This window comes from Temnothorax nylanderi, unplaced genomic scaffold (assembly GCF_030848795.1).
Source record: "Temnothorax nylanderi isolate EJ_2023f unplaced genomic scaffold, tnyl_v1.0 TNYL_tig0002_pilon, whole genome shotgun sequence".
In the NCBI taxonomy this organism is placed as follows: domain Eukaryota; kingdom Metazoa; phylum Arthropoda; class Insecta; order Hymenoptera; family Formicidae; genus Temnothorax; species Temnothorax nylanderi.
The window spans coordinates 3,230,108-3,252,884 of NW_027249064.1; the positions used below are offsets into that span (position 1 = coordinate 3,230,108).

The window sequence follows — 22,777 nt, forward strand, 5'->3', positions numbered from 1 at the left end:
CTAGCTTATGATACACGATGCTACGACACTGATTAGATTTCTCACCGTGGTTAGCCACAAAGACGTCTCGTAGCAAAAGCCTAACATTCAAATAATCAAGGCATAATATCGGATATAAAATATCGATTTATAACAATAATATTTAGGTAATTCCCAAAGAAACCAAATGCATGTAACTGTAAAAACGTTTCTCGCATTTTTCAGAAAGATAAACTAGTTTTGCAAACTCATATCAATCAAATGTTGGAAGTTGAAAGGAAGTAGAAGGAGTTAAAAGTCAAAGACATATGCTTTATGCTCTGGATATTGTAATTTTATATTTGTTTTTCTTACTTTAAAATGTCGATCCTTCCTAAGAAATTAAAGATCCTAGTGAAATTTATATTATATATCAACTTTCTAGTTCCATTATTTATGACGACAAAAAAATGACATCGAACTGAGATAGTTGACAGAATCTATTGACAGAATCTACGTACAAACATGCTGAGTAAACATTTTAAAGAAACGAGGAAATAAATCAGTCGATATGAAAAATTCTCAAGTGATAAGAAATATCCGTTGTGCATCAATATTGCAATAGCGTGTTACTGCTGCATTAACAGTGTACAATGCTTTACTTCTAACGCTCGATTTGAATCCGCTGTGCTTCGCTAAAATCTCAGTTAACTGCACAAGTTTCAACGATATTGATCCATACGCGTGTTTATTCGGAAAAGCTAGATTTCTATTTGTACAAACCGGGCAGATTGAATATAGCATCAAGATGTACATTGTACATATTGTAAATGCAAATGTCTGACAAGACACCTGATTTAGTCAATACAGGCATCAAATAAACTTACTATGCGTAGGTAAACGAGCCAATCGTGCATCTATAAGAGTCGTTCAAATGAAACATAGACTGTTTGAGTGAAGTGTAATTTAAAAGACCAAATCAGAAACTTTGCTTCGCTAGAAATTAACAATCATGATTTTTTACTCGATCCAACTGGCCATCTTTTATTAAATCTTTTATTAATCATAATTGTCACGACATTTCGACCATTAGTTTTGATCCTTCTCAATCGATTTAACTTTTGATGCTAAATTCTTTTCTCATTTGATTTAAATAAGGATGTTTATAATAGCATCAAAAGTTAAATCGATTGAGAAGGACCAAAACTAATCGTCGAAACTTCGCGACGATTATGATTAATAAAAGATGACCAGTTGGATCGAGTAAAAAATCATTATTGTAATTTAAGACAGTATAAGAATATGTACACAGGTAAATATACATATCACACTGTTGCTGATAGTGCTATATATAGGCACCCCTAACATTTAGGCAGATGTCTCATCTCCAGTGACGTCACTGTTCATCACGCAGCAACCCATCTATGTTTTATTTGGACAACTCTTATATTATTTACGTAAAATGTGCGACTATTATTATTTATAATAGATATGTATAATAGATATAATTACAAAATAAGATATGTATAGCATAAGATGTGTAATTTACGCAAACATACCTGTAAAAGTAAATAGTATTAGATAATTATATAATATTTCTATAACAGATTTCTACCACACGTTTGGGTAGTATTTTTCTACAGTTTTTCTATAGTTTTACGAATTTCTTAATGATATTGCAAGTATTAAATGAACTCTCAAGATTCATTCAATGATCCGTATCATATCACAAAGTTATTTTTAGCTAAAAGTTTGTTAAGAAGAATATAATTATGAATGTAAGCATCATTAATTGATGTTGCTAAGATCAAAGATCTATTATATTTACTTTATACAAAGACACGTAATTATCAAAGCAATGGAGGTTACAATTTCATAATGCCTCTAATTAAAAGCATTTATGAAAATATGTGGACGAGAAAGTATATAGTTTGCTTTTAATATGTTGGAATTTTTTAAATTAAAATTTTTAAAATTTAATGCAGAAAGAATTTTCTGCATTATTTTATACTTTATTATACATATTTAGTACTTTTATTAAATATAATTACATGTTTTATACTTTATTATACATATTTAATACTTTTATTAAATATAATTACACATATACTTATAGAAAATATTCCAAAACTGTTATTTTCTTTCGATCTGTTATTTCTTTCAAATTGAAGTTTTTTCACGATTTTTTATTTCATGCCGCATCTTTTTAATTTTTAAAGAAGAATTTTAGTATAAATGTAAATCTACATTAGTAATGAAAATCTATTTTTCATTAATTGCTCAAATAAATTTATTTTTGCAAATTAAATATTTTCTTGCAATACGTTATATAAAAATTTAATAATGTATCATACGCATTGTCATATCATAGATTATCGCAATTGTACACTTGAATTATTTATTAGAACAAATTTGAAAATACAATAATTGCGACGTGTGCGGCGACAATTTATACAGCGTAAGATAAATCACCTTTAATGCGTGATGCCGTCGCTTCATCGCGCTTCACTTCAAAGCGAGGCGCATGAGACTGTCCCAAATCGACTACAATGCAAACAGAGAGGATTGACAGCGAGAGATTTAAATGGAATGCGCTTGGTTTCCTAATAGGGAATCGTGTTTATTGCCGTTTCTTTCATACTTTACCACAACCGTTATTAACCTATATCGTAAAAGGTATAATGTGAGAAATCGGCAGAAAAGGAAAAAACAGAAATTAAGTGACTATAATATCAGAAAATTATAATTAATTGCATTTTTAACATCTAAAGGAACAATTAAAATATGCTGAGACATAAGATTTACATTTTAAAAATAAAGAAAATACGTTTTTAGACGTTGTATTAATAACGATTTTATTACTGTATTGTTGAACACTGATGATTGTGAATTAAATTATGCGAAGTCATGCATTGCGCCAACAACTTCCGGGGGGCCCCCCGGTTTACATTTTTAAAAGTTACATAATGCACACTGCAGTCACTGCATTTATCGCAAGTAAAACGAGACACGTACCTATTCCTTTCTCTTTTCGGTGATACATCCGAGTGCGATGTTCTCTTTTCTTTTGTAAAAATACGAAATACATATAATGAATTAATAAACAACAACTATAAAATAATAATAAAATGTCACACTAACGGTTTATAAAGCAGTTAATTTGATTCACTGATATCTAAAAATAGAAATAAGCTGAATTGATTTATAAAATTGGTTAAAATGGTCCATGTTTAATATAAAGCAATAATCTATTAAGTAATTATAATAAGAATAAACAAACATTACTTAATCAAATATTATTATGCCTTTTTAAATTTAAGACCATGAAATACGTTGAAAATTGACTTTTTAATCTGATAGAGTTTATATTAAAATCGTAGTATAATAAAGTGCAACAAAATAAGCTTCATAATAAAATAGCACGTAATTACTTTAAGTTGAAAACGTATGTAAAAAAATTGTTATTACAATATTATTAAAATTATTATGAGTATTATTAAATATAATTAAAGTAAGTCCAGGTATATATTGCACGTCATTTAAAAAGAGAGAGAAGTGATGTTAATTTATTAATTACTACAGACCCCCGCACGCGGTAAAAAAAATACTATAAAGGGGGAAAGAGCGCGCATGCTCCCAACGAAAGGGAGGCGCGTTCGAGAGTTCGCGGCCGGTTGAGTTCCGTGTTCCATTCAGTTTACCGGCACTATTTGCACGGTTCGGGTTCCTTCTGGGCACGTATAGCCTGGCGGACCAATAATGATAGGAAGCGAACGCATCACGTGGCTACAATGCCGTCGAAATTCTCGGTCAGTTATCGGTGCGCGTTGCAACGGAAGTCACGGGGCTGTGCACAAGCAGGGAACGTGTTTCGAACCACCTGTGAGGGCAACCCGACGAGAATGACGATCGAGACGTTGCGTTGCGCGAAATTCGACAACGCGGATTGTACGCTGGTCTGAATAAATCGTCAATCGTGAATTTATTTTCGCGGCAAAATTGTGAGTGACAGTCCAGTGATGCGCGGCGATGTATAAATTGTCCACGTGGCGGATTAAAATGAAATGAATCGTATTTAACTCTGGGAAATGCCAGCGACGGCGAGACTATATGCGTGCGATCTGATTGAATCACTTTTCTCATCTTCCTCTTGTTAAAATAAATAAATCGATGGTAGATTATCGGTGGTTCTCGTGGCAGATTGAATCAGCGGCTTGTTAAAATTAAATTAACCGTGATCCAGGAAGTTTCGTTCCTGTAAGAAAAAGCGATCAAGGAAATGGCCAATTAAATCGTAGAGGTCTTACTAGTTGGCCGGTAGTTCATTAAGTCCGACTCTCTTGAGAGATTGTTGAACAGATTGCCTCACTAATTACGAACAAAGTTGACTTACACTCCACTTCGATATCGGAATTGTCATACCTGAGGGAATTTTTACCAAATGACGTAGAACGAGTTTTGTCAATGAAAGGAATTACATGTGGAATGCAGAATCGAGTTGCGGCGAATTTAATCGCGCGTGTTGATGTAGGTTTCGAATATATATATATAGATACGCGGGATGCTTGCGCGATTATGGTACACATCTACTGATATCGGAACACGCGAAGCATTCTATTTTGAGATTGAATGGCATACTTCAAAAATTCTCAATGATTCTTCCCGCGAACTCGAGAAATGCTACAAGTATTGCTATAGAAGCATTCTTATTTCCGGTTTGCCGATTGCTAGATAATTTATTGTGAGAAATTGTACAGAACTGAAAATAAAATTTTATCATGTCATAAGATTCCATCAAGATAATGCAAGAAGAATAAGCAAATTTAATATTAGTTTATTAAATGGATTAATATATTTTTATTAAATTCAATCCCCGGTATAGAAGTTCTGAGGTAAAAGTATATTCAGCGCAGGTCACGCCACTTTATTGGACGAATGTGACTGTTCATTCAATCTGGCAAACGAACGGCACAATTCAGTTAAACAAGTCACTCATAAAGCTACGTCTAAAGTGTGAGAAAGTTAATAATGTTAATCGGTCGCGCGTAGGACGTAACATACAATTCCTCGGGGTGCAAATTCTCGTCGAAGTTATAGAAGATAAACATTTGTCTGGGGCTTTCCGCAAATTAACATTCCCACCGTCTGAGCCATTCGATCGAGGTGTTAAATGGATTCCCGTTTTAAGTGAAGAAGCCAATCAGTACGTTTCGCGCGGGGCGAGCAATTTCTCGCGATCTCATTGAGAGCTCTGCTCGACGCGCCGTATCGAGATAATTAATGGTGAATGTACCGTGACGAGAGACTTGATGATGTCACTTAACGTTTCCAACCCGGCGAAAGTGGTGGTTATCTTAAAGCAAGCAAAAACGGTAAGCTGGGTTCGCGTCGCGGAACGTCGTGGTGCCATCGCGCACCTGCGATTCCTAATGGATTTTCTCGGGTTGTATTTCGACACACGGCAATCCGTCGTCGAAACGCGCGAAACTCCAACGTCAAGAATTGTCGCGGCACCGCGGAAAGTGCTACCGACGTAAAATTAAAATTCCTCCTTAAAAAAAAAACATATAACAAAAACCGACATGACGGTGCTTGTATGTAAGGCTTGTAAATACGTAACTCAAGCGGCGAGTTCCCCTTCCGTCTAAGTGAAGATACGTGATAGCGTGAACGTATCGAGTGTGCGAGGATACGTGATCGCGAGGGGATTTACGAAATAGTCTAAAAAGGGGGAAAAAATCCGGGAGAACGAGCGACGAAGGAACAAGTGGAAGGTGCATATTAATCCCGCACTTGAAAAAGATGTTGACAACGATGTCTACCGTCGCGTTCGAATTGAATTCATCCTATTACACAACGGCGATCGGCAACAGCGCGCTCGACGGATTCTCAGGTACTCTCAAAACTACGGTTTCCTATATTGTAAAACGATCCATTACATTAATTACAAACGCTCGGGACACTCTCCGTGAAATATGTCTAGATGATTTTAAGTATCTCGTACCGCTGATTCCAGTAATCGAGTCGGAGAACGCTACTTCCGCGCTGTACATGCTGCCCGCCTACATCCGAACCACTTCGATGGTAGCCTGTATTATCGTGATGGTTCTTGGCATAGTTGGCAATCTGATGGTAATTTTAACTGTATTTTATTAATTGTCAATTGTGCAATTACACTTACAATCAACGAAATATCAACAGTATAATTTAATCGCCGCTTTTATTTGCAATTCGTATATTATCGCTATATCGATCTATCAATGTATAATCAATCGTTGGAGTCGGCTGCTATATTTCGCGTGTAATCGCGTGATTCTCAGGTGCCGTTAGTTGTGCTGCGGGGTAAGGACATGAGGAACAGCACAAACATCTTCCTGGTGAATCTGAGCGTCGCCGACCTCTGCGTGCTCGTGATCTGTACGCCTACTGTGTTAATTGAAGTCAATTCGGGCCCGCAGGTCTGGCCGCTCGGCGAACACATGTGTAAGTCCGAACCGATTTCGCGAAAAAGCATGACGCACTTTGGTGTACCTATTCCTATCATCTCAGCCGCGTGCACGGCCACTCGACATGGACAGGGCGCGGTGATCTGTCGGCCGGCTAAAACCCAAAAATATCGAACGTCACATATTTCTTCAACGGACATATGTTGATAGACCCGCGTCATCCCTTTACCTCTCGTGAATCTGCGCGTGGTTCGTTAACCAATATACATATTTCTGTTGCGTCACAGAGGCTCGAATACGTGGACCAATTCTTGCCTCTCGAGCCCGCTGGAATTTCAGTTCAGGATCGCGCGAACGTCAATACCGCATCGGCGGGCCGTTCTTCTTTCTCTAAACTCTCTAAAGTATTAGTATGCGCAAAAAGGCAAAAAGCTTTATTAAAAAGCTTCAGGGTAAAAGTTACAATTAACAACTATCTTACTAGAAAGCACATTTTATCTATTTCTGTATTCTTCGAGTTATTACATATGCAATGAAATATGAACGGGTTTATACGAATTTTTATATAGTATATATTTTATCAGATATTGGCCATGATAAAATCCAAATAATACGCATATACTAACATAATGGATTGATGATTCATGTGTTAATTACTAGGACGATTAATATTGATATTTTTCATATTGCGACAATTAAAAACCGTAATTATAAGTTCTATAGCTAAAGAAATACAAAAATTTTGATACTTACTCAGCATTTCACGATGTATATATAGGAATAAAACTTTGCCTCAAGTTCGGTGACGACATTAACGGCGCATATATGCACGTCTGTTATAAAATAGGAAAAATGTGCATTTTTCTTTAGTTGCAATAATTTAAGCATTAATATCCACTGGGCGCTATCCAAAAGATGGTTTACAGCTGATTTGCATTAGTTTGTCTCATATTGCGACATATTGGAATGATGGACGTAAGTTTTTATCCAGAGTGCACGGCGATATCACCGCGCATTGCTGAATTGTCGGAATCCATAGAAAATAATCTCATTTCACCATTATTGGACTGCCGAAAAAGAACACAAAAATGCGTCTCTTTTTTTCCTGTACGTCATAAGTTGCAGATCTATCAGCACGCTGGCAGGTACGCGATTAAATTGCAAACTTGACGGATCGATATTAAATCTAACTTTTTTTATTCCATTTCTCTCAGTTGATCATATCATTCGCTTGAGAAAATATTACACGATTTTTGACAAGAGCGACAAGAATTGTTTTTGTATAAAAAACGTTCTGAAGTATTGTCGTTGCGGTGATCGTTTCAACAATTCAATGTTATTTTTAAACTTTTTTAATTAATATTTACTCAAATTAATTATTGTATTGACACACATATAACTTTTTTATTTGTTTTATATTGATAACAGTTTGATTTTCCACATATTTGTCCGAATTGTGATAAAAGTTTTTCGTTATCAATTTTTATATACTTATCATAAGTTACATTAGAGTTGTGGAATGAGCTAAATTTAACTACATTTTTTGTATTTTAATATATTTATTTACAATTCATGTTTTTCCCTATCCATTTTTTATTCTAAAAGCAGTTCTTATGAAATTTTTTTGAAACCATTAATCGTATTGGAACTTCATAAAGAATAGCTAATTTGGCAAGTTTAGTACTGGCGATCAAATTATTTTCGAAAAATTATATTGTCTATATATGAGACGAGATTGGCCTACTTTTATAGCGCGTTAGTTTCTTGGTAATCTATATTGCAGAAACGTAGGGAGGGAAAGGAAGACAAAAAGAGGGAGATTCAGAAATCTTTCTAAGCATCACATGGTTGATGGTACTACGGCTATCCAAACTTTCACGAGTTTAGTACGAAGACGCGAAAATATCGTCGGAAGAAAAATGCCATTGGCAAAAATAGTTTTGATTCTTCTTGTATCTCATCGTTCGGAGTTAATCGCGATCAAACAGCAGATCATGCATGTGTACCGTTAAAAATCATAATTGCTGGACCATTATTAAAACCCACTGTGTGACTACTGCTAATTGAATTCATTTTTTATGAAACGTTTTAAGCTTCCTGCTACCACTTCCTGCTACCACTTCCTGATACCACTTCCTGCTACGTTAATTAAACCGGTGACAATTTTATTCAGTGATTAAGATTATTGCTAAGAATATCTCAGCACCGGTATACTACTAACAACTATTGGATCGAAACATCACACTTTAAGAATCTCAGCTTTTTGGTAGCCAGTAATTGATCGTGTCTAATAAGGATTGCAAGTCAATAGTTTACAAAACTATATAGTTTATATATCACCGCAAAGGGCTAACTCTTACTAAGGGTAATTTGCGAGATAATTAGTCTCATTAATTACTAGGCCACATTATCGTCTATTGTCAATTTCTATCTATCTACTCTGTCAAAGGATTCACGAAATTTAACAAGAATCAAACTTAGAGAAACAGTTAAATTCAACATTAAACAAGTTTAGTTTATCTCGCGAAAATTTCATTCTTCTGTATTCTTATTCAATGTTTTGTTGTTATCTGTTAACTGCAACGGTCTGCAACTAGACAGATTCTATTATAGATATGATAGAAAAAATATTAGAAAGAGCATATCATTCTTTTTTATTGGATTTTATATAAAGAATATTTCTTTATATTAACAATCTCTTTAGATAATTTTTGAATGAAATAAACTGTGCATAGGTTTAAAAATTCAGTATTTTTTCAGTAGAATAGAAAATCATTTTTTCATAATATTATTTTGATTAAATTTAATTACTACTAATCAAATTAAAACTAATCAAATATACTTCTTTTTTTCTGTATTTATAATTTATTCTATTTTTTCTAAAAATAATTAAGCAATAGATTTTTAAAAACTACTTTATTAAATAAAACACGACGTTATTTGTTTTATTTTAATTAAACTAACCACGATAGTTATGTACTACATATTTATTCGTATTTGGAGAACAAGTATCTGAAATAACAAAGAGATTAAAAGCCGTACCAGTTCGTGGTTTAAGAGCAAACAATATTATTGCAAATCCACGAACGAACGTATATAAGCGACATGAAGTAGTCTGTAGATGGTATACTTATTCGTAAATCGCATTTGCATTAGTTACATTGTCAAGAGAATTCCATGTCTTCCTAGAAGGAACGAAACTCACAATGTGCTACGACTAATATTTAAATCAATAGAAATTAAAGTCGAAAAAGTTAAGCTTCCTACATGGCCAAGGATTATTTACTTTTAGAGATATTATTCCTTCCAAAAAGTTTCTTCGACAAATTATAGAATAACTTGGTAAACCAACTAACCAACGAATCAATTATTGCTACTATTGCCATTTCTTTTTGTTCGTTCACGATAATGACATGAAAATAATGACTCAGTTTTATGTTTTCTTTAGGTTTAATACCGCTCCTTTTTATGACGTACATAGTTATTAAAGATGTTTCAAGAAGCAATTAGTTCTTTTGTTTTATTACCTTCAATTAGTTAATTATCGAAAGTGAAATGGGAAAGAGAAAAAGCTAAAGTATTACCTTACTTTATAAAAATATAACGTTTGATACAAGGAAATGATTACACAGTTAAATTTACAATTATTCGACGATTAAACGTTTGACATAAAAAAGTCTAAAACACGAATATAAATTGTTCATCGATTATCAATTGTTTTAAAAATTGACAATGATATTCAACCGCTACCACCACTTGATACGGGCACGCGAGTGACACGTTTTATTTACTGTCAAATAACTTCCATTCTGTGCTACGGACGAACATCGATATGTCCGTGCTCGTAAACCGTTGGTACCATATGGCGTTGCAGGGGTGAGAGATTCTTCCGGCTTACAATTCCTTACGAGCGACTGGCTATATATCTCGATTCCCCGGTCTCTTTTGCTTGCACGGAAGAATGCAAGAAAGGGCGAAACGCGGAGGGCGACGCGACGGGAGGATCGAGGTTGAATCAACGGCGAGTAGCGAGAACGTCGTGAGGGGTCTCTATGGGCTATATGAGATGTGAGATGCGTTTACCGTGGAGGGTCGCGCGAAGGTGGTCCAGATGGGGTGTGGTGTAAAGAGGGGGGTAGCATTTAGGCGCGTCTGGGTTTTATGAGGCGCATACGGCGACGCGCGTCTTAAGTCCGATGCCCTCCTCCTCTTCTTTTCCTTTTGACACCGGCATACCTCTCGTCCGGCATTCCTTCGAAACACTGCCCGCTCTCACGGTCGAGGCCGCGTAGCGTTTATTGCGACGTAAAACGCCTCATGACGGTATGATCAGAACGGGTATTTCACTTAGAAAGTGAAAAGTTTCTTTGCACGGTGATAAGTCAGTCTGGCTCGCGCACGTCGCGATTACGTCCATGGAATTCTAATTAAATTAAATTCTTCGACTATTTCCTAGGTCTAGTAATTCTTTTCGAAATCGTTAATTCTCAGTATGCATTGTGAATCTATTATAAAATCCGTATAGCATTGCTATTTTAATTACGACTTTTGTTAAAGCAGCGGTTTGGTGGTAAAGTTCGTGTTTCTTTTATTAGCACACAAATGTCAGCGTACATAGGTACATAGTTATGTGCGCCATATGTGTATACGCTGTTATAAATTTTACATGTGATTGCGAATTAAATATTTGTAATTAAATTTTTGTAGCATGTTGCATTTGTATAGCATTGTAACGTCTAAAAGTCGATATTTTATTTAAAAATATCAGTTGCGGAAAAATATCAATTGTTCAGTTAATATCTATTATTTTTATTTACGTTTCCGATATTCAAACAAAATGTTTATTTAACTACATCCGTATTAAGCGTTCTACTTACAGATATAACATAACGGTAGATAAACTGTATAAATCGAGTCAAGATATTTCTATCATAAAAAAATAAAAAAATTTTAAATGCCGTGTATAAAATAGATACGTTATAAAAATATTTTTGCATACGATTTTTAATATTTTATTGTTAAAATTGATTTCTGATTGATCTATGTAATGTCAATTATAATTCATTTATGTAATTTATTGATTCCAATTTATTTGAAGTAGTAGGAAAGGCGCTGCTAATTGTCACAATAGCTGTCGTAAAGCATTTAGATAACGAAGACGTCGTGTGATATATTTTCCTTTGTTTTTTAGAAACTAATGATCAATACGCAAACGTAAATTAACAAACTTAACCGACTTCTAACGAACGTAATAACAAGAAAATTCTTGTAGTTTTTACAGCAATATAATAGTTTTAATAGCGATTTAATAATTCTAATCATTATTGAAAGGGCGCAATATAATGAATATAAAAACTTTTGTTTGTGTTTTTTCCAAGTATATCAAAATTTAAACGTAAAAGAACCCGTGAGAGGATGATATAAACAATTTTCCTATAGTGAAATAAAATGTCACTGCATTGCTGATGATGAATAATCTACTGGATTTTGCCTGTCAGTGTAAAACTTTTGCGAAACATGAAACATTGACATATTATCGCTACGATCGAGAAAAAGATTTAAAATCATAAACATCATACGAACACCTGCTATATTTCTCACAAAGTTTCGAATTTGATTAAAAGCTTTTGTAGAATTGGGCACAATTTTATACAAAATTGAAAGATTATAAACAAACTCATATGTCTTTTCACATATGAGTCGTTGGAATAATAATGGAAGTAAAAACAAGTTACAAATAAGAATTCTAAACATAATTATGCTTTTACAGACAATCGTTTATTGAGTTATTAAAAAAATCTGTGACTACATAACTTATGAACTTTTTTGTCACACCACTTTAATGTACAATTTGTCTCCGCACGATCGCCTTCCGTCTGTTGAAAATATACAGGGTAGAGTGTGCTATTCTTTATGTAGATTATACATGTGCATATTAATGTGTACAACTAAAAAGTGTTTTGTTTATCGCGCATTTAACACTTTTTAATCGTGAAATGACCTACTAATGTATGCCATATATATCATAGTATTCTTCTCAGGATAGAAAATGATATGAAATAATCAAAATAATGTAATGCAAATGACGTAAAACAGCAAAGTATATTAATAGAAAAAGTCAATGTATGAAGGGACTGTAAGTAATAACAGAGAAGAAACAAAAAATTAATGTTTTTACATTAATTTGACAGATCTTCGTACTCTTGGCGTGTTACCGTATTTATGTTAACTAGTATTGAATCGAATAAAAAAAGAAACTTACACGTAAATTTCACCATTTTACTATTATACGATTAGTTATTCATTCGATTTCAGCTTTAAATTCATGCATTTTTTAATCTTTTATTTTTCAAGCATTTATTTGTAAAAAAATTTTTTTACATTTACTGCATGACCGTAACATTCTTCGATGAGACTACCAAAAACAATAGAACGCATGAGAATAAAAAATATTTTGTTGCATATTTGGTCTGGGGCAATTTTTATTTTAAAATAAATAAGTGAAAAAGTACACACAAAATACAAAGAATGCGGCTTTTTATTTCTTGTTATACGTTTTTTTCATTTAACTTTTCTTTTTCTTTTTTCCGTATTTGCAATTTTCATAATTTTGCAGAAATAACCTCCGCGAATATAAAACTTTTACTCTATTTCATCATTAAAAGCCGGACAAATACTTCATTATTACAGTCTATCTTTGGCCTCTTTGCGTAATTGTTTCGCTGTAATGATTCTTTTTAAAACACTGAACAGAAGTATTGCATTCAACATTCTGGCTTGAATCTTGACGCGATTTCAGCAGACATCGCTTCCAGTAGAAGATCAACACGCGCAATATTTGTTTCGTTGTTCTATTGCAAGCTGTCTTTTTCTATTATATATGACGTTCTGCATTACGCTGTGAGCTTTATCTTACGAGACTTGTATCTACGAATATGAATTTTTCGCTCGAGAAAGAAAAGGTTTAATGTCGTACAAAAGTGTCGTCGACATCCAGATTAGATTGCTCAACATAAACTACAATGTTAAGATACAGCTTCCTTTTAGCGTATAGTTTTTCCAAAACAGCAAACAGGATTTATTTGTTACTTATATATCCAGATTTGTTTATAATGAATGGATATATTATAATTGCCACAGAAACACATTTATATATAGATACGTGTCCTTTATTTTGATCTAGAATATAACATATTATAAGTTCATCGAAATTGGAGGGGGACTTCCGTGCATTATTTCCTTATGTGATTAATATTTATTAATTTTTATTAAGCTATCGCTTAGAAATTGAATTTAAACAATTCAATTATTAGTTGATAAAATAAACAAAATTTATCATGAATATTAATTTATGTAAGTAGCATGTAATAGGAACAAAAAGTGATCTGATGAGATAGAAATAACAATTTAAAGATACAAAATCTTAATTATTTTGGTCAGAGATCGTGTGTGTGAAAATGATCTGTGATTATATTTCGATCTATAAATACTACTCCGCGTTAAAGTGTTTTGACTCTCATCGTTAGACTCGAATAAAAACAAACTGCAGATGTTACCTAGTAGATGTCTACAATGAGAACTTCGATCTGTCCGGAATATTTTGTGTAGAAGATAGTAGAGTGTCGTCGCTTCACGAATGCAACGCGTTATGTCGACGGTTGTCATTAGAACGAAGTGACATGCGAGAAAATGATAAACTAACAAGCATAACATGCAATTCAGTCGAGAAAGTAAATGCGCGAATATATACATAATAGCTTCACATCCAAAGAAGAGAAGACGAGTTTGAAAACAAAATTTTTGCCGTTTTACCATTTTTTAAATTCAAATTTTGACTATTTATATACATATATATTTAAATCTGAAAAATCTGGACAATTTGAAGTTTTAGCTCGACATTTTTTGTTGAATTATTCTGATTGTTCGAAAATCAGGAAATTCTGAGTATTTGTATTTGTCGCATCGACAATTAAATTTGCAGCAATTATATTGGATTCAATGTTCGGTCTAACACAATGGCGTGATAGTTTCTCAAGTTCTTCTTGGTCGATGCATCGTCAATCTAGCAAAGCGTCCAATTACACGATTCTCATGCACTGAGAGAAAAATCCAGGTTTAAATGATCGTTCGAAAATTAACAAACCGACAATCCGACACTTTCAATCAGAATAATTAAAAAGCTGATCAATTATCAATGATATCCGGCTATATCCGGCTATCATTGATTGGACATTATTCTAATCTTGATCGGCTTTTCATAATTCCGATTAAAAATATCGGATTATCCATTTGTTAATTTTTGAACGAACTGTCCATTTCTCTGAGTGTGGCAATCAGTGCCGCCCGTACCTTTGTTTACCGAGCCGTTATTATTTGCACCTTGACGTTGGTATGAAATTATAAAATGTTTTTCTCGTGCGACAGGTAATCGGTGAAGGTAAAATGCGTATTACATCAAGGTACATCAAGGTTCTACTCAATAAGTACGATGTCAGTTCTTGTTAGCCGTTAGCGAAGTTTTTCGCAGCTGGGTTAAACAAACAACGAATGTTATCAACAAGTGGAAAAAAAAGTGTACTGACTTCGACGGCAATTAACTCTTTTCACGGTCATAAACGTAACGCATACTGGCAGTGCCTCATTCCTAATTATTCTAAGATGCCAGTTTTCGCTAGAATGCTCACTAATTGAAAGGTCGAATGCTTATAAATGCTGAATAAATTGTGTGGTTTAATCTTTGTTCATTATTTTAACTCTAAGAGAATTTTCCCGAAGTTTTTGACTTCTGAGTACTTTAAACTTAGATCTTCTTGAATCGGGCAGATTTCTATCCATAAGGTATATCTACGAGGTAACTAGAGCGGAAAATAGTGTTATTTGTAAGAAAGTATTTATATTTTTTTATTTATTCTCATGATAAAAAAACTGAAGGAAACTTCGATAAATGATATCTTTGTACAAATAAATAATTTACAATTATTAATAACAATAATAATTAAAGAAATGAGTATAATTTACAATTATTTTTAACAGTAGATAATAATTCAAAATAAATTACAAATAACTTACAATTAGAAATGCACGAGCTCAAGATCTTTGAAGTCGTAGCTTTGATGAAGAGAAATTGTACATGGTTAATTAAACGTAGTACGGACAAACGCACTGCGGGTATGTCAATCGTCAATAGAGCTTCCAAGCTGTTAAATTATATAATTTCGTTTAATTTGAAATTAACCGTATATATCAATACCGTAAGAAAATATCAATTATTGCTTTCGATTCATAGATTAATGTCAGCAATTATTTGCTAGTTGTCCGGTGAACGAATAAAAATTGCAGTGATGAAAAGCTATTATTGCAATTGGTAAAAACATAGTTTTTATGTAATAAATGCAATTATACTGCAATAAATTCATTATAGTGCAATATTAATTGTTGCAAAATAAAACACTGACATGTATATATAGATTATTATTATAGACAGATATAAAAATTTATTATACATATGTAGAAACAATTTTATTTTCACTACAATATGTAAATTGTATTTATATGTAAATAGTAAAATTAACTCACATAATTAGCGAGCGCTCGTATTATTACCGATTATTTATTTATTAAATGAATATCTTATTATCGTATTCATCGGGGCGGCAGTGTGGTCTAGTGGTAGAGCGCCAGACTCGTAATCTGAGGAACTAGGTTTGAGTCCACTAGAGCCATGTAAACATGGAATGTTTTTCCGAAAGCTGCGCCCTCCGTGCAAGATAGGCTCTTGTGCGGAGCAACTGGGCTCCGGCTTTCGGAAAGAGACGTTAAGCCGTTGGTCCAAAGGGTTAAGTGAAAGGAGAAGGGTAGTATTGGATGAGAATTGAATAAAGGGTTGGGAACGTCCCTACAAAACGCCTTGCAACCCTAAGGGGAGTCAATAAAAGTATTTAATTAATCGTATTCATCCCGGACTAAATATCATAAAACATTTGTTGAGGCGATATTTACCAATTTTAAAAACGTTTCATTGACTTTGGATTTGTAAAGTATACTGTTGTGGAACTTCATAAGTGCAGTTTGTAATTTTTTCGGATCATAATACACTATACATATATCATATCATGTACGTATATCTTGTATATAATAATATACATTTTCCAGATTTAATAAATTTATCACCTGTAGATTTTTCTACTCAATTTAGAATTGAGTTTTTTTTTGGTAAAAATATCGAAACGAGAAGCTAGTTCCTGTAAGATTTTTCAAGATTAGATACCTTTATAAATTAATCAATTCAAGTATTTGAAAATTTTGGGCGAAAATTGTATGTGAACAACTTTTATTTTTATATTACATATTGTTTAACTTTGGCTACTTTGGTATTTTACCTGGACATGTACTGCGACTAACGAACTTGAAGAAAATTTAGTACAGCGAGGAGAGAGAGGAGGGAATGAAAAATGACTTGTCCGAAGAAACATGATATAAAAGTTGTATTATAAAACCGGAACCGTCTGGATAGAAATTCGATTTGAGCATCTGGGCCGCATCTGATACGCAAAGTAGGTTGAAGATGACAAATAATGCTGCATCACGCGATGTTACGCGATAGCATATACCTTTATCATTGTCTCTTTTTCATTCACAGCCATATAAAAGTTAACAAAATAGGCAATTAGAGAGTAATCTTTTACAATCTCACTTTTACATCTCGTGAATATCTTGACATATGCCAAGATTAATGCTATATGCATATTTCTTTGATGGACATATCTTTGCACTTCTCTGTCTTAATAAAATCCCTTGATTCATTTGAAATTAGCCTCTTTTGAATTTAAAAAGAGCAACGCGCAGAATTTACAAAGGAGCGGTAATGAAATCATGCAGTTAATTGCTATGTTTCCAATAAAAGAATTCTGATCAATAGATTGGAACGGCTATGTTAGCGATGATGTACGCATTGAAGAACTTTAGTTGAAAATTTAATATTGAACAAATATTTCCGTATGAATTGCGGAAAAAGATCAAATAATAGTTTATTGGACATCATCGTTATTTAATGTGATTTATAATATTGCATATCTCATAATTTTATAACGTAACTTTTATTTCATAATATTATATACTTCAATTTTTTTCATTATAGTATTCTCTTTTCTTACCAATTGTCTACCAGGAATAAATTCAAAAGTTAAATTTGCCCAAGTATAATGTAGTAGCGAATACATTGAAGCATAGACTTATATAATAGACTGAGCATTCCTATTGAAGAACTGTAGGGAAGATGTAAATGACAGAGATATGCTTGCTGAGACGCTTTTCTTGTCTAATTGTGTAATTGATGAGAAAAAAGAAAGGTGGAGAAACAACATATATCGTCCTTTAGTTCTTGTCAGCTCTCTAATAGCAATATTCAGTCTATTATATACGTCTTACATTGAAGTATACGCGATGTCAATCAGACTATGGCTGCGTTCCGATATTCACTGCCAGAAAATCTATAGTTTATGTCACGTGTACTACAGATTTTCAGTACTGGCAGTGAATATCGGAACGCAGTCTATATTGTATTAAAAACTAAAAACGTTGCTATAATCTGCATTTTACTTCACACATGATAAATATTTATTGAAATAATTTCTTATCGCATTTTATTTGATTTTATTTATTTAAGACTCATAGAAAGGACTATGCGTAAAGTAAAGAAATTTTATTATATATACGTGTTTAACTAACTAGATCGTACAGATCTTGAATTTCCTCTTTTTACCATATTATTCATGTTATGTAACAAAAGAGTTAATTTCATTTTCAATGTTATTTTCTTTCTTCTTATATTGTATTTCACTCTCTTGGCCTCAAGTAATCTTCACAAAGAATTTTTGTTATGCTTGCAATATGACACAAAAAGTTAAATTACAGAATTTTGCATAGTAGATATATAGCTCAAAAGACAAATGTATTCCTGTAGCTGTAGAAGATACTGTTACGGTCTTATGGCAGTTAATTATATTTGACTTTATTTGCCAGAGGACAAAGGGCGATAATCGAGAAATATATTTTAGCTTACTCTATATCTATATAGTAGAAAGACTGTAACGATGATTTTGACGGGTTGACTGATTGTGAGAGTAAATTCCCAAAGGAATGAATATATGAAAATCTCTAATAAAATTACGTGCGAAAATATTACTATTATATTTATAATTCTGAATTAGATATTGAAAGATTTCATTTCTGTATTAAATAATCATTGCGTTATCTAAAAATTTACAAATGATTTTTTTCAATAGGAAATTCTGTCTTTTTCTGATATTATTTGATTCAGAAATGGAAACGAAAGTGAAAACCGACCAAGTAAACTTATAAAGTGATGCGTTTATACTAACAGCTATAATTATTTTATAACATTTGTTTAATTATTTATTAAAATTAAAATAAGTTAATGAAACATTAAATCAATGATTATAATTTCCCGATATATTGATTATATAGATATAACGTGACATTTATTTTGTTTGCCGAAATAAATGTACCTATTACTTTATAAATCTTATACTTATTATATTTTTAAATTTTTGTATAACATAAGTTAGCAGAGCAATTAAAAGAAGTAAGGTAAATTATATAAGAAATAATCTAGAAATGGGGTCGATCGAAGGTCTAGAAGATTTTTTTAGGGTTAATTAATAGAATGTGTTTTTCTCCTCTTAAGAAGTTTATGTTTCTGGGGAGGTAATTGATTTCTTCTTTTCTATTCAATTATACCCATAAATCCGAATAGCGTGTAACAGCTGGTAGGCGCGTAATGGAGCGCTATCGCAAATGAAAGCGTCAGAAAATGGAACAATGTTGTTTCATTTTATAAATTTAACGCTGCTATTAAAAAATATTAAATGTAAGATTTAGATGTTTAATTAACGAAATCATTTATTTATCGTTTCGTAACAGTGTTTTACCAAGGAAATTATCAAACAGTGAGAAAATTTTCTGTGATTTATTAATAAAGATTGCCAGTTATAGTCAATAAAGCCTCATTACTGAAATTATCAAAATTGTAAATTGCATTTTATTGTTAAAATTTATAAGATTATGATGTAAAGATTTGGAATTTTAAGAGTCTGAGAAATTTTGAATACAGTTTGAATATAATATTTAGTATATATATATATATATATATATGTGTGTGTATGTATGTATATTCGTTAACAAGCGTGGGAGCAACATGACAAATCATTGTCGAATATCTCTCCAAACTGTTCTGAGCGAAAAGCAGGCGACTTGTCTCTCGTCTGCTGCTTCGTGGATAGATTTGGACAGCCGCCAAAGCCCATTATCACCACACTCGTTTCCGTTGCATATAACGTAATTTGCGTGCTGCAGGGACTCCTATTTTTTTTTCCTTTTTTCCACGCCTATTCTGTACTGTCTTCTTGCTGAGCGCGAAAATGTAATTTCTATTCGCGCTTTTGATCACAATTCTAATTGAAATATACGAATGATACTACGCCATTATTGCATTTCAGTAATATTTTGTTAACGATACTTAATATTGATCTAACAGGACATAATGATCGAAGAAAATTTTAGCACATTAATATGGTAATATTTGGATTTTGTAATTAATGAATATGCGTAATATTTTATTTTGAATCTCTCACTTTCTTTTTCTCTCTCACACTCACTTTCTAAAATTTATTAATCTAAAATGTTCTCTGAAGTAAGGATATATATTATTTTTTAACACACTCGTGAAATCTGTTTACTATTTTCGCCTGTTCAGTAAATCATCGTTAATTCTTTACTTTTTTTTCACACTGTGCAGGACGATAAATCTTCAGGACAACGTTTTGATGTTACGTTAAAATACAAATTTAAAGTGTTCTATAAATAGGACACAAATTATGATGCACGAGCGTTACACTAATATATATAGTTGCTCATGCATAAATTTAACGCACGCAATTTTTTACCGATGCACCATACTCTTTTAGTATCGCCTCTAATATTTTGTCTTCGGTATTTGTTTATGGATATTGGACATACAATACAATTAGACTAAAATTGAAAAATAAACAAAGTTTATTGTCAATCATATTATCCATCTACAAGAGTGTATAAAAATCCAATACAATCAAGAAAAGATAATCTAAAAGAGCAATTGCATATGCGTGTGTATTAAGATTTTCTATGTGCGTATCTAAAATGGGACATTCAGTGGACTGCCTTGCATAATATCGGTGTGTTTGAAGAAATGATTACAGAAATCGGTGAGTTACGACGTGTAGTGTACTAACCCAAATAGATAATGAACAAATTAAGCGGGCCCTATCGTATCGTTTACCCTCCTATGTTAATACAAACATCGACGCAGATAGCGAATTGAATTTAATGAAAGTGACGTAATTAAAAGAGAAAATGCAAAAAGATAATGTTTATATTACATATACGTGTAATTCCATATATATGATTCGCGAATTATTTGCAGATGCGCCCATCAATATCGCACTAATTAATTACTATAGTAACGCAAAATTGTTATTTAGAAACGTTAACTTTCGAAAGTCTGTATTTAATATTTACCATTTAATTTGAAATGTTTCGCAATATTAACGCAATGGAGTATCCATCGATATTAACAATATCGATAGATGTACTCCATTGGGCTATTATTTTACTATTGTATTAATTAGTTTGGCAAACGAGAGTACCAAATTTTAACGCGGAATAATCCACATTTTTATATCTATTCAAAACATTTCTGAATGAACTTATATTCAAAATCAATGATAATAGATCTAGTCTGCATAACTAGTTTGAATCTAGTCATTTATCATCTAACTATTTATCATCGTTTAACGATTTTCCGCAAACTATTCCCTTTTTCCGTTCATTTCGTAAAGATAGAGAACCTGTCGGCTTTAAGTGGCTACTGAATTCTTTTCGTTTTTTCATTAAATTTATCTCTTCTATTCAACATCGCTTAATATAATCTTTTTCATTTTTGCCGCTCTCTTTTTAAAATGGAAATTCCAATAGATGAGGAATTATAAATCCCATACTTGAGAAATATGATGTTCAAGTTGTTCGTAAATTACTCTGCGTTAAAGTCGACCATCCATTACGAAACTATAATGGCTATGTAACTATGGATTAGTCTCGATTTCCGATAACGTGTTACTTTTAGCAATCTTGAATTTGCTGTGATTAACAAGTTACGTAAACAGTTTCGATATTTTATACTTCCAAGAAATCATAAACTACCATACGTGGTATTCTGAAGCAAAGTATATATTTTAAAGTGTAAAAGAGAATTACGAATTGACAGCTAAATAATTTAAAAACGGCCAAATTTCGAGCTTCGAGTTAATTGCTCGAAATTTGGCCGTTTTTAAATTGTTTAGCTGTTTGCTTAGTCGAGCGAGATTATTATTTTTTATTTACGAATTGACATTTTTATTAAATTTGAAAGCGCTACATATTTCAAAAAGTTATTTTATACGCACACGCACACACATACAAATAAAATTTTATAATTTCTTAATACTTTACATTATATAAATATTTAAGTAATATTACAATATCATAAAATTACAAGAGTTCTTTTATCAAGATATTATATATAAAAATAATCTGAAAAAACATAGATTTATAGGTCCATATTGGAAAAGAATAGGTATGTAAAATTTCCGTTAAAAACATTAAGAAATTTATATATATATATAAAGTTTAAAGCGGGATATTTAAGTGATCGTTGGATCTACCGGAACACTTGTTATCATCGCCTTACAGCAAAACAATGCAAATTTCTCTGAAAAGGGATTTTTTATGAGGCACAGGAGAAAGCAAATTGTATGCCGCTGGCATTCCCGAGAAAATTGTGCAGGGCGAACATATGGCTTGTCCGAAGTTATCTCGTGGAAAACCCTAAATGACAAATGGGATGACGTCTATTATGTAAGCTAAATCCGCTTACGTTCCCGGACATAATATTTTCTTCTCCGATATTATATTATTCCATATCCTTTGCAAAAGGACCTTCCGTTTGAGACTGGAAAAATATTGATCGACTCGATTATTATGCTAGAATCGTAGCTCATTCTTGGTGCTATAATGCTAGAAGTTTAAGTATTAGAATCATGCATACGTTTTGCAAATATATAGTAAAATCACTTCATCATAATATTAGCGCTTACAAGAAATACGTGTAACGTATTTAAAATAAATATGAAGTAAAATGTGATTTTTCTATTTTAAAATATGAAAATTATATACAATTTTCAGTGTATTTGGACAAGTCCTTTTCTATCAAAAAGATAGAATAAAATTGAATTTAGAAGAAACTGCCATTTGCGATCCGAGCTTGGATTTTGGTAGCTTAA

General features: G+C 32.5%; 1 protein-coding gene across 4 annotated transcripts in view; it reads left to right on the forward strand.

Annotated features, from left to right (window-relative positions):
- Positions 1–3,676: 3,676 nt before the first annotated feature.
- The window catches only part of Ethr (ecdysis triggering hormone receptor), a 45,096-nt gene continuing 25,995 nt past the window's right edge, over positions 3,677–22,777 (forward strand). For 2 of the 4 annotated variants that reach the window (XM_071700844.1, XM_071700866.1), the window contains exons 1-3: positions 3,677–5,851; positions 5,975–6,090; positions 6,279–6,441. In XM_071700844.1, coding sequence (XP_071556945.1) covers positions 5,761–5,851; positions 5,975–6,090; positions 6,279–6,441 — 370 coding nt within the window. In that variant the 5' untranslated portion in view covers positions 3,677–5,760. The remainder of the gene's footprint in view (positions 5,852–5,974; positions 6,091–6,278; positions 6,442–22,777) is intronic. The other 2 variants (XM_071700852.1, XM_071700857.1) reach the window with 2 other exon arrangements.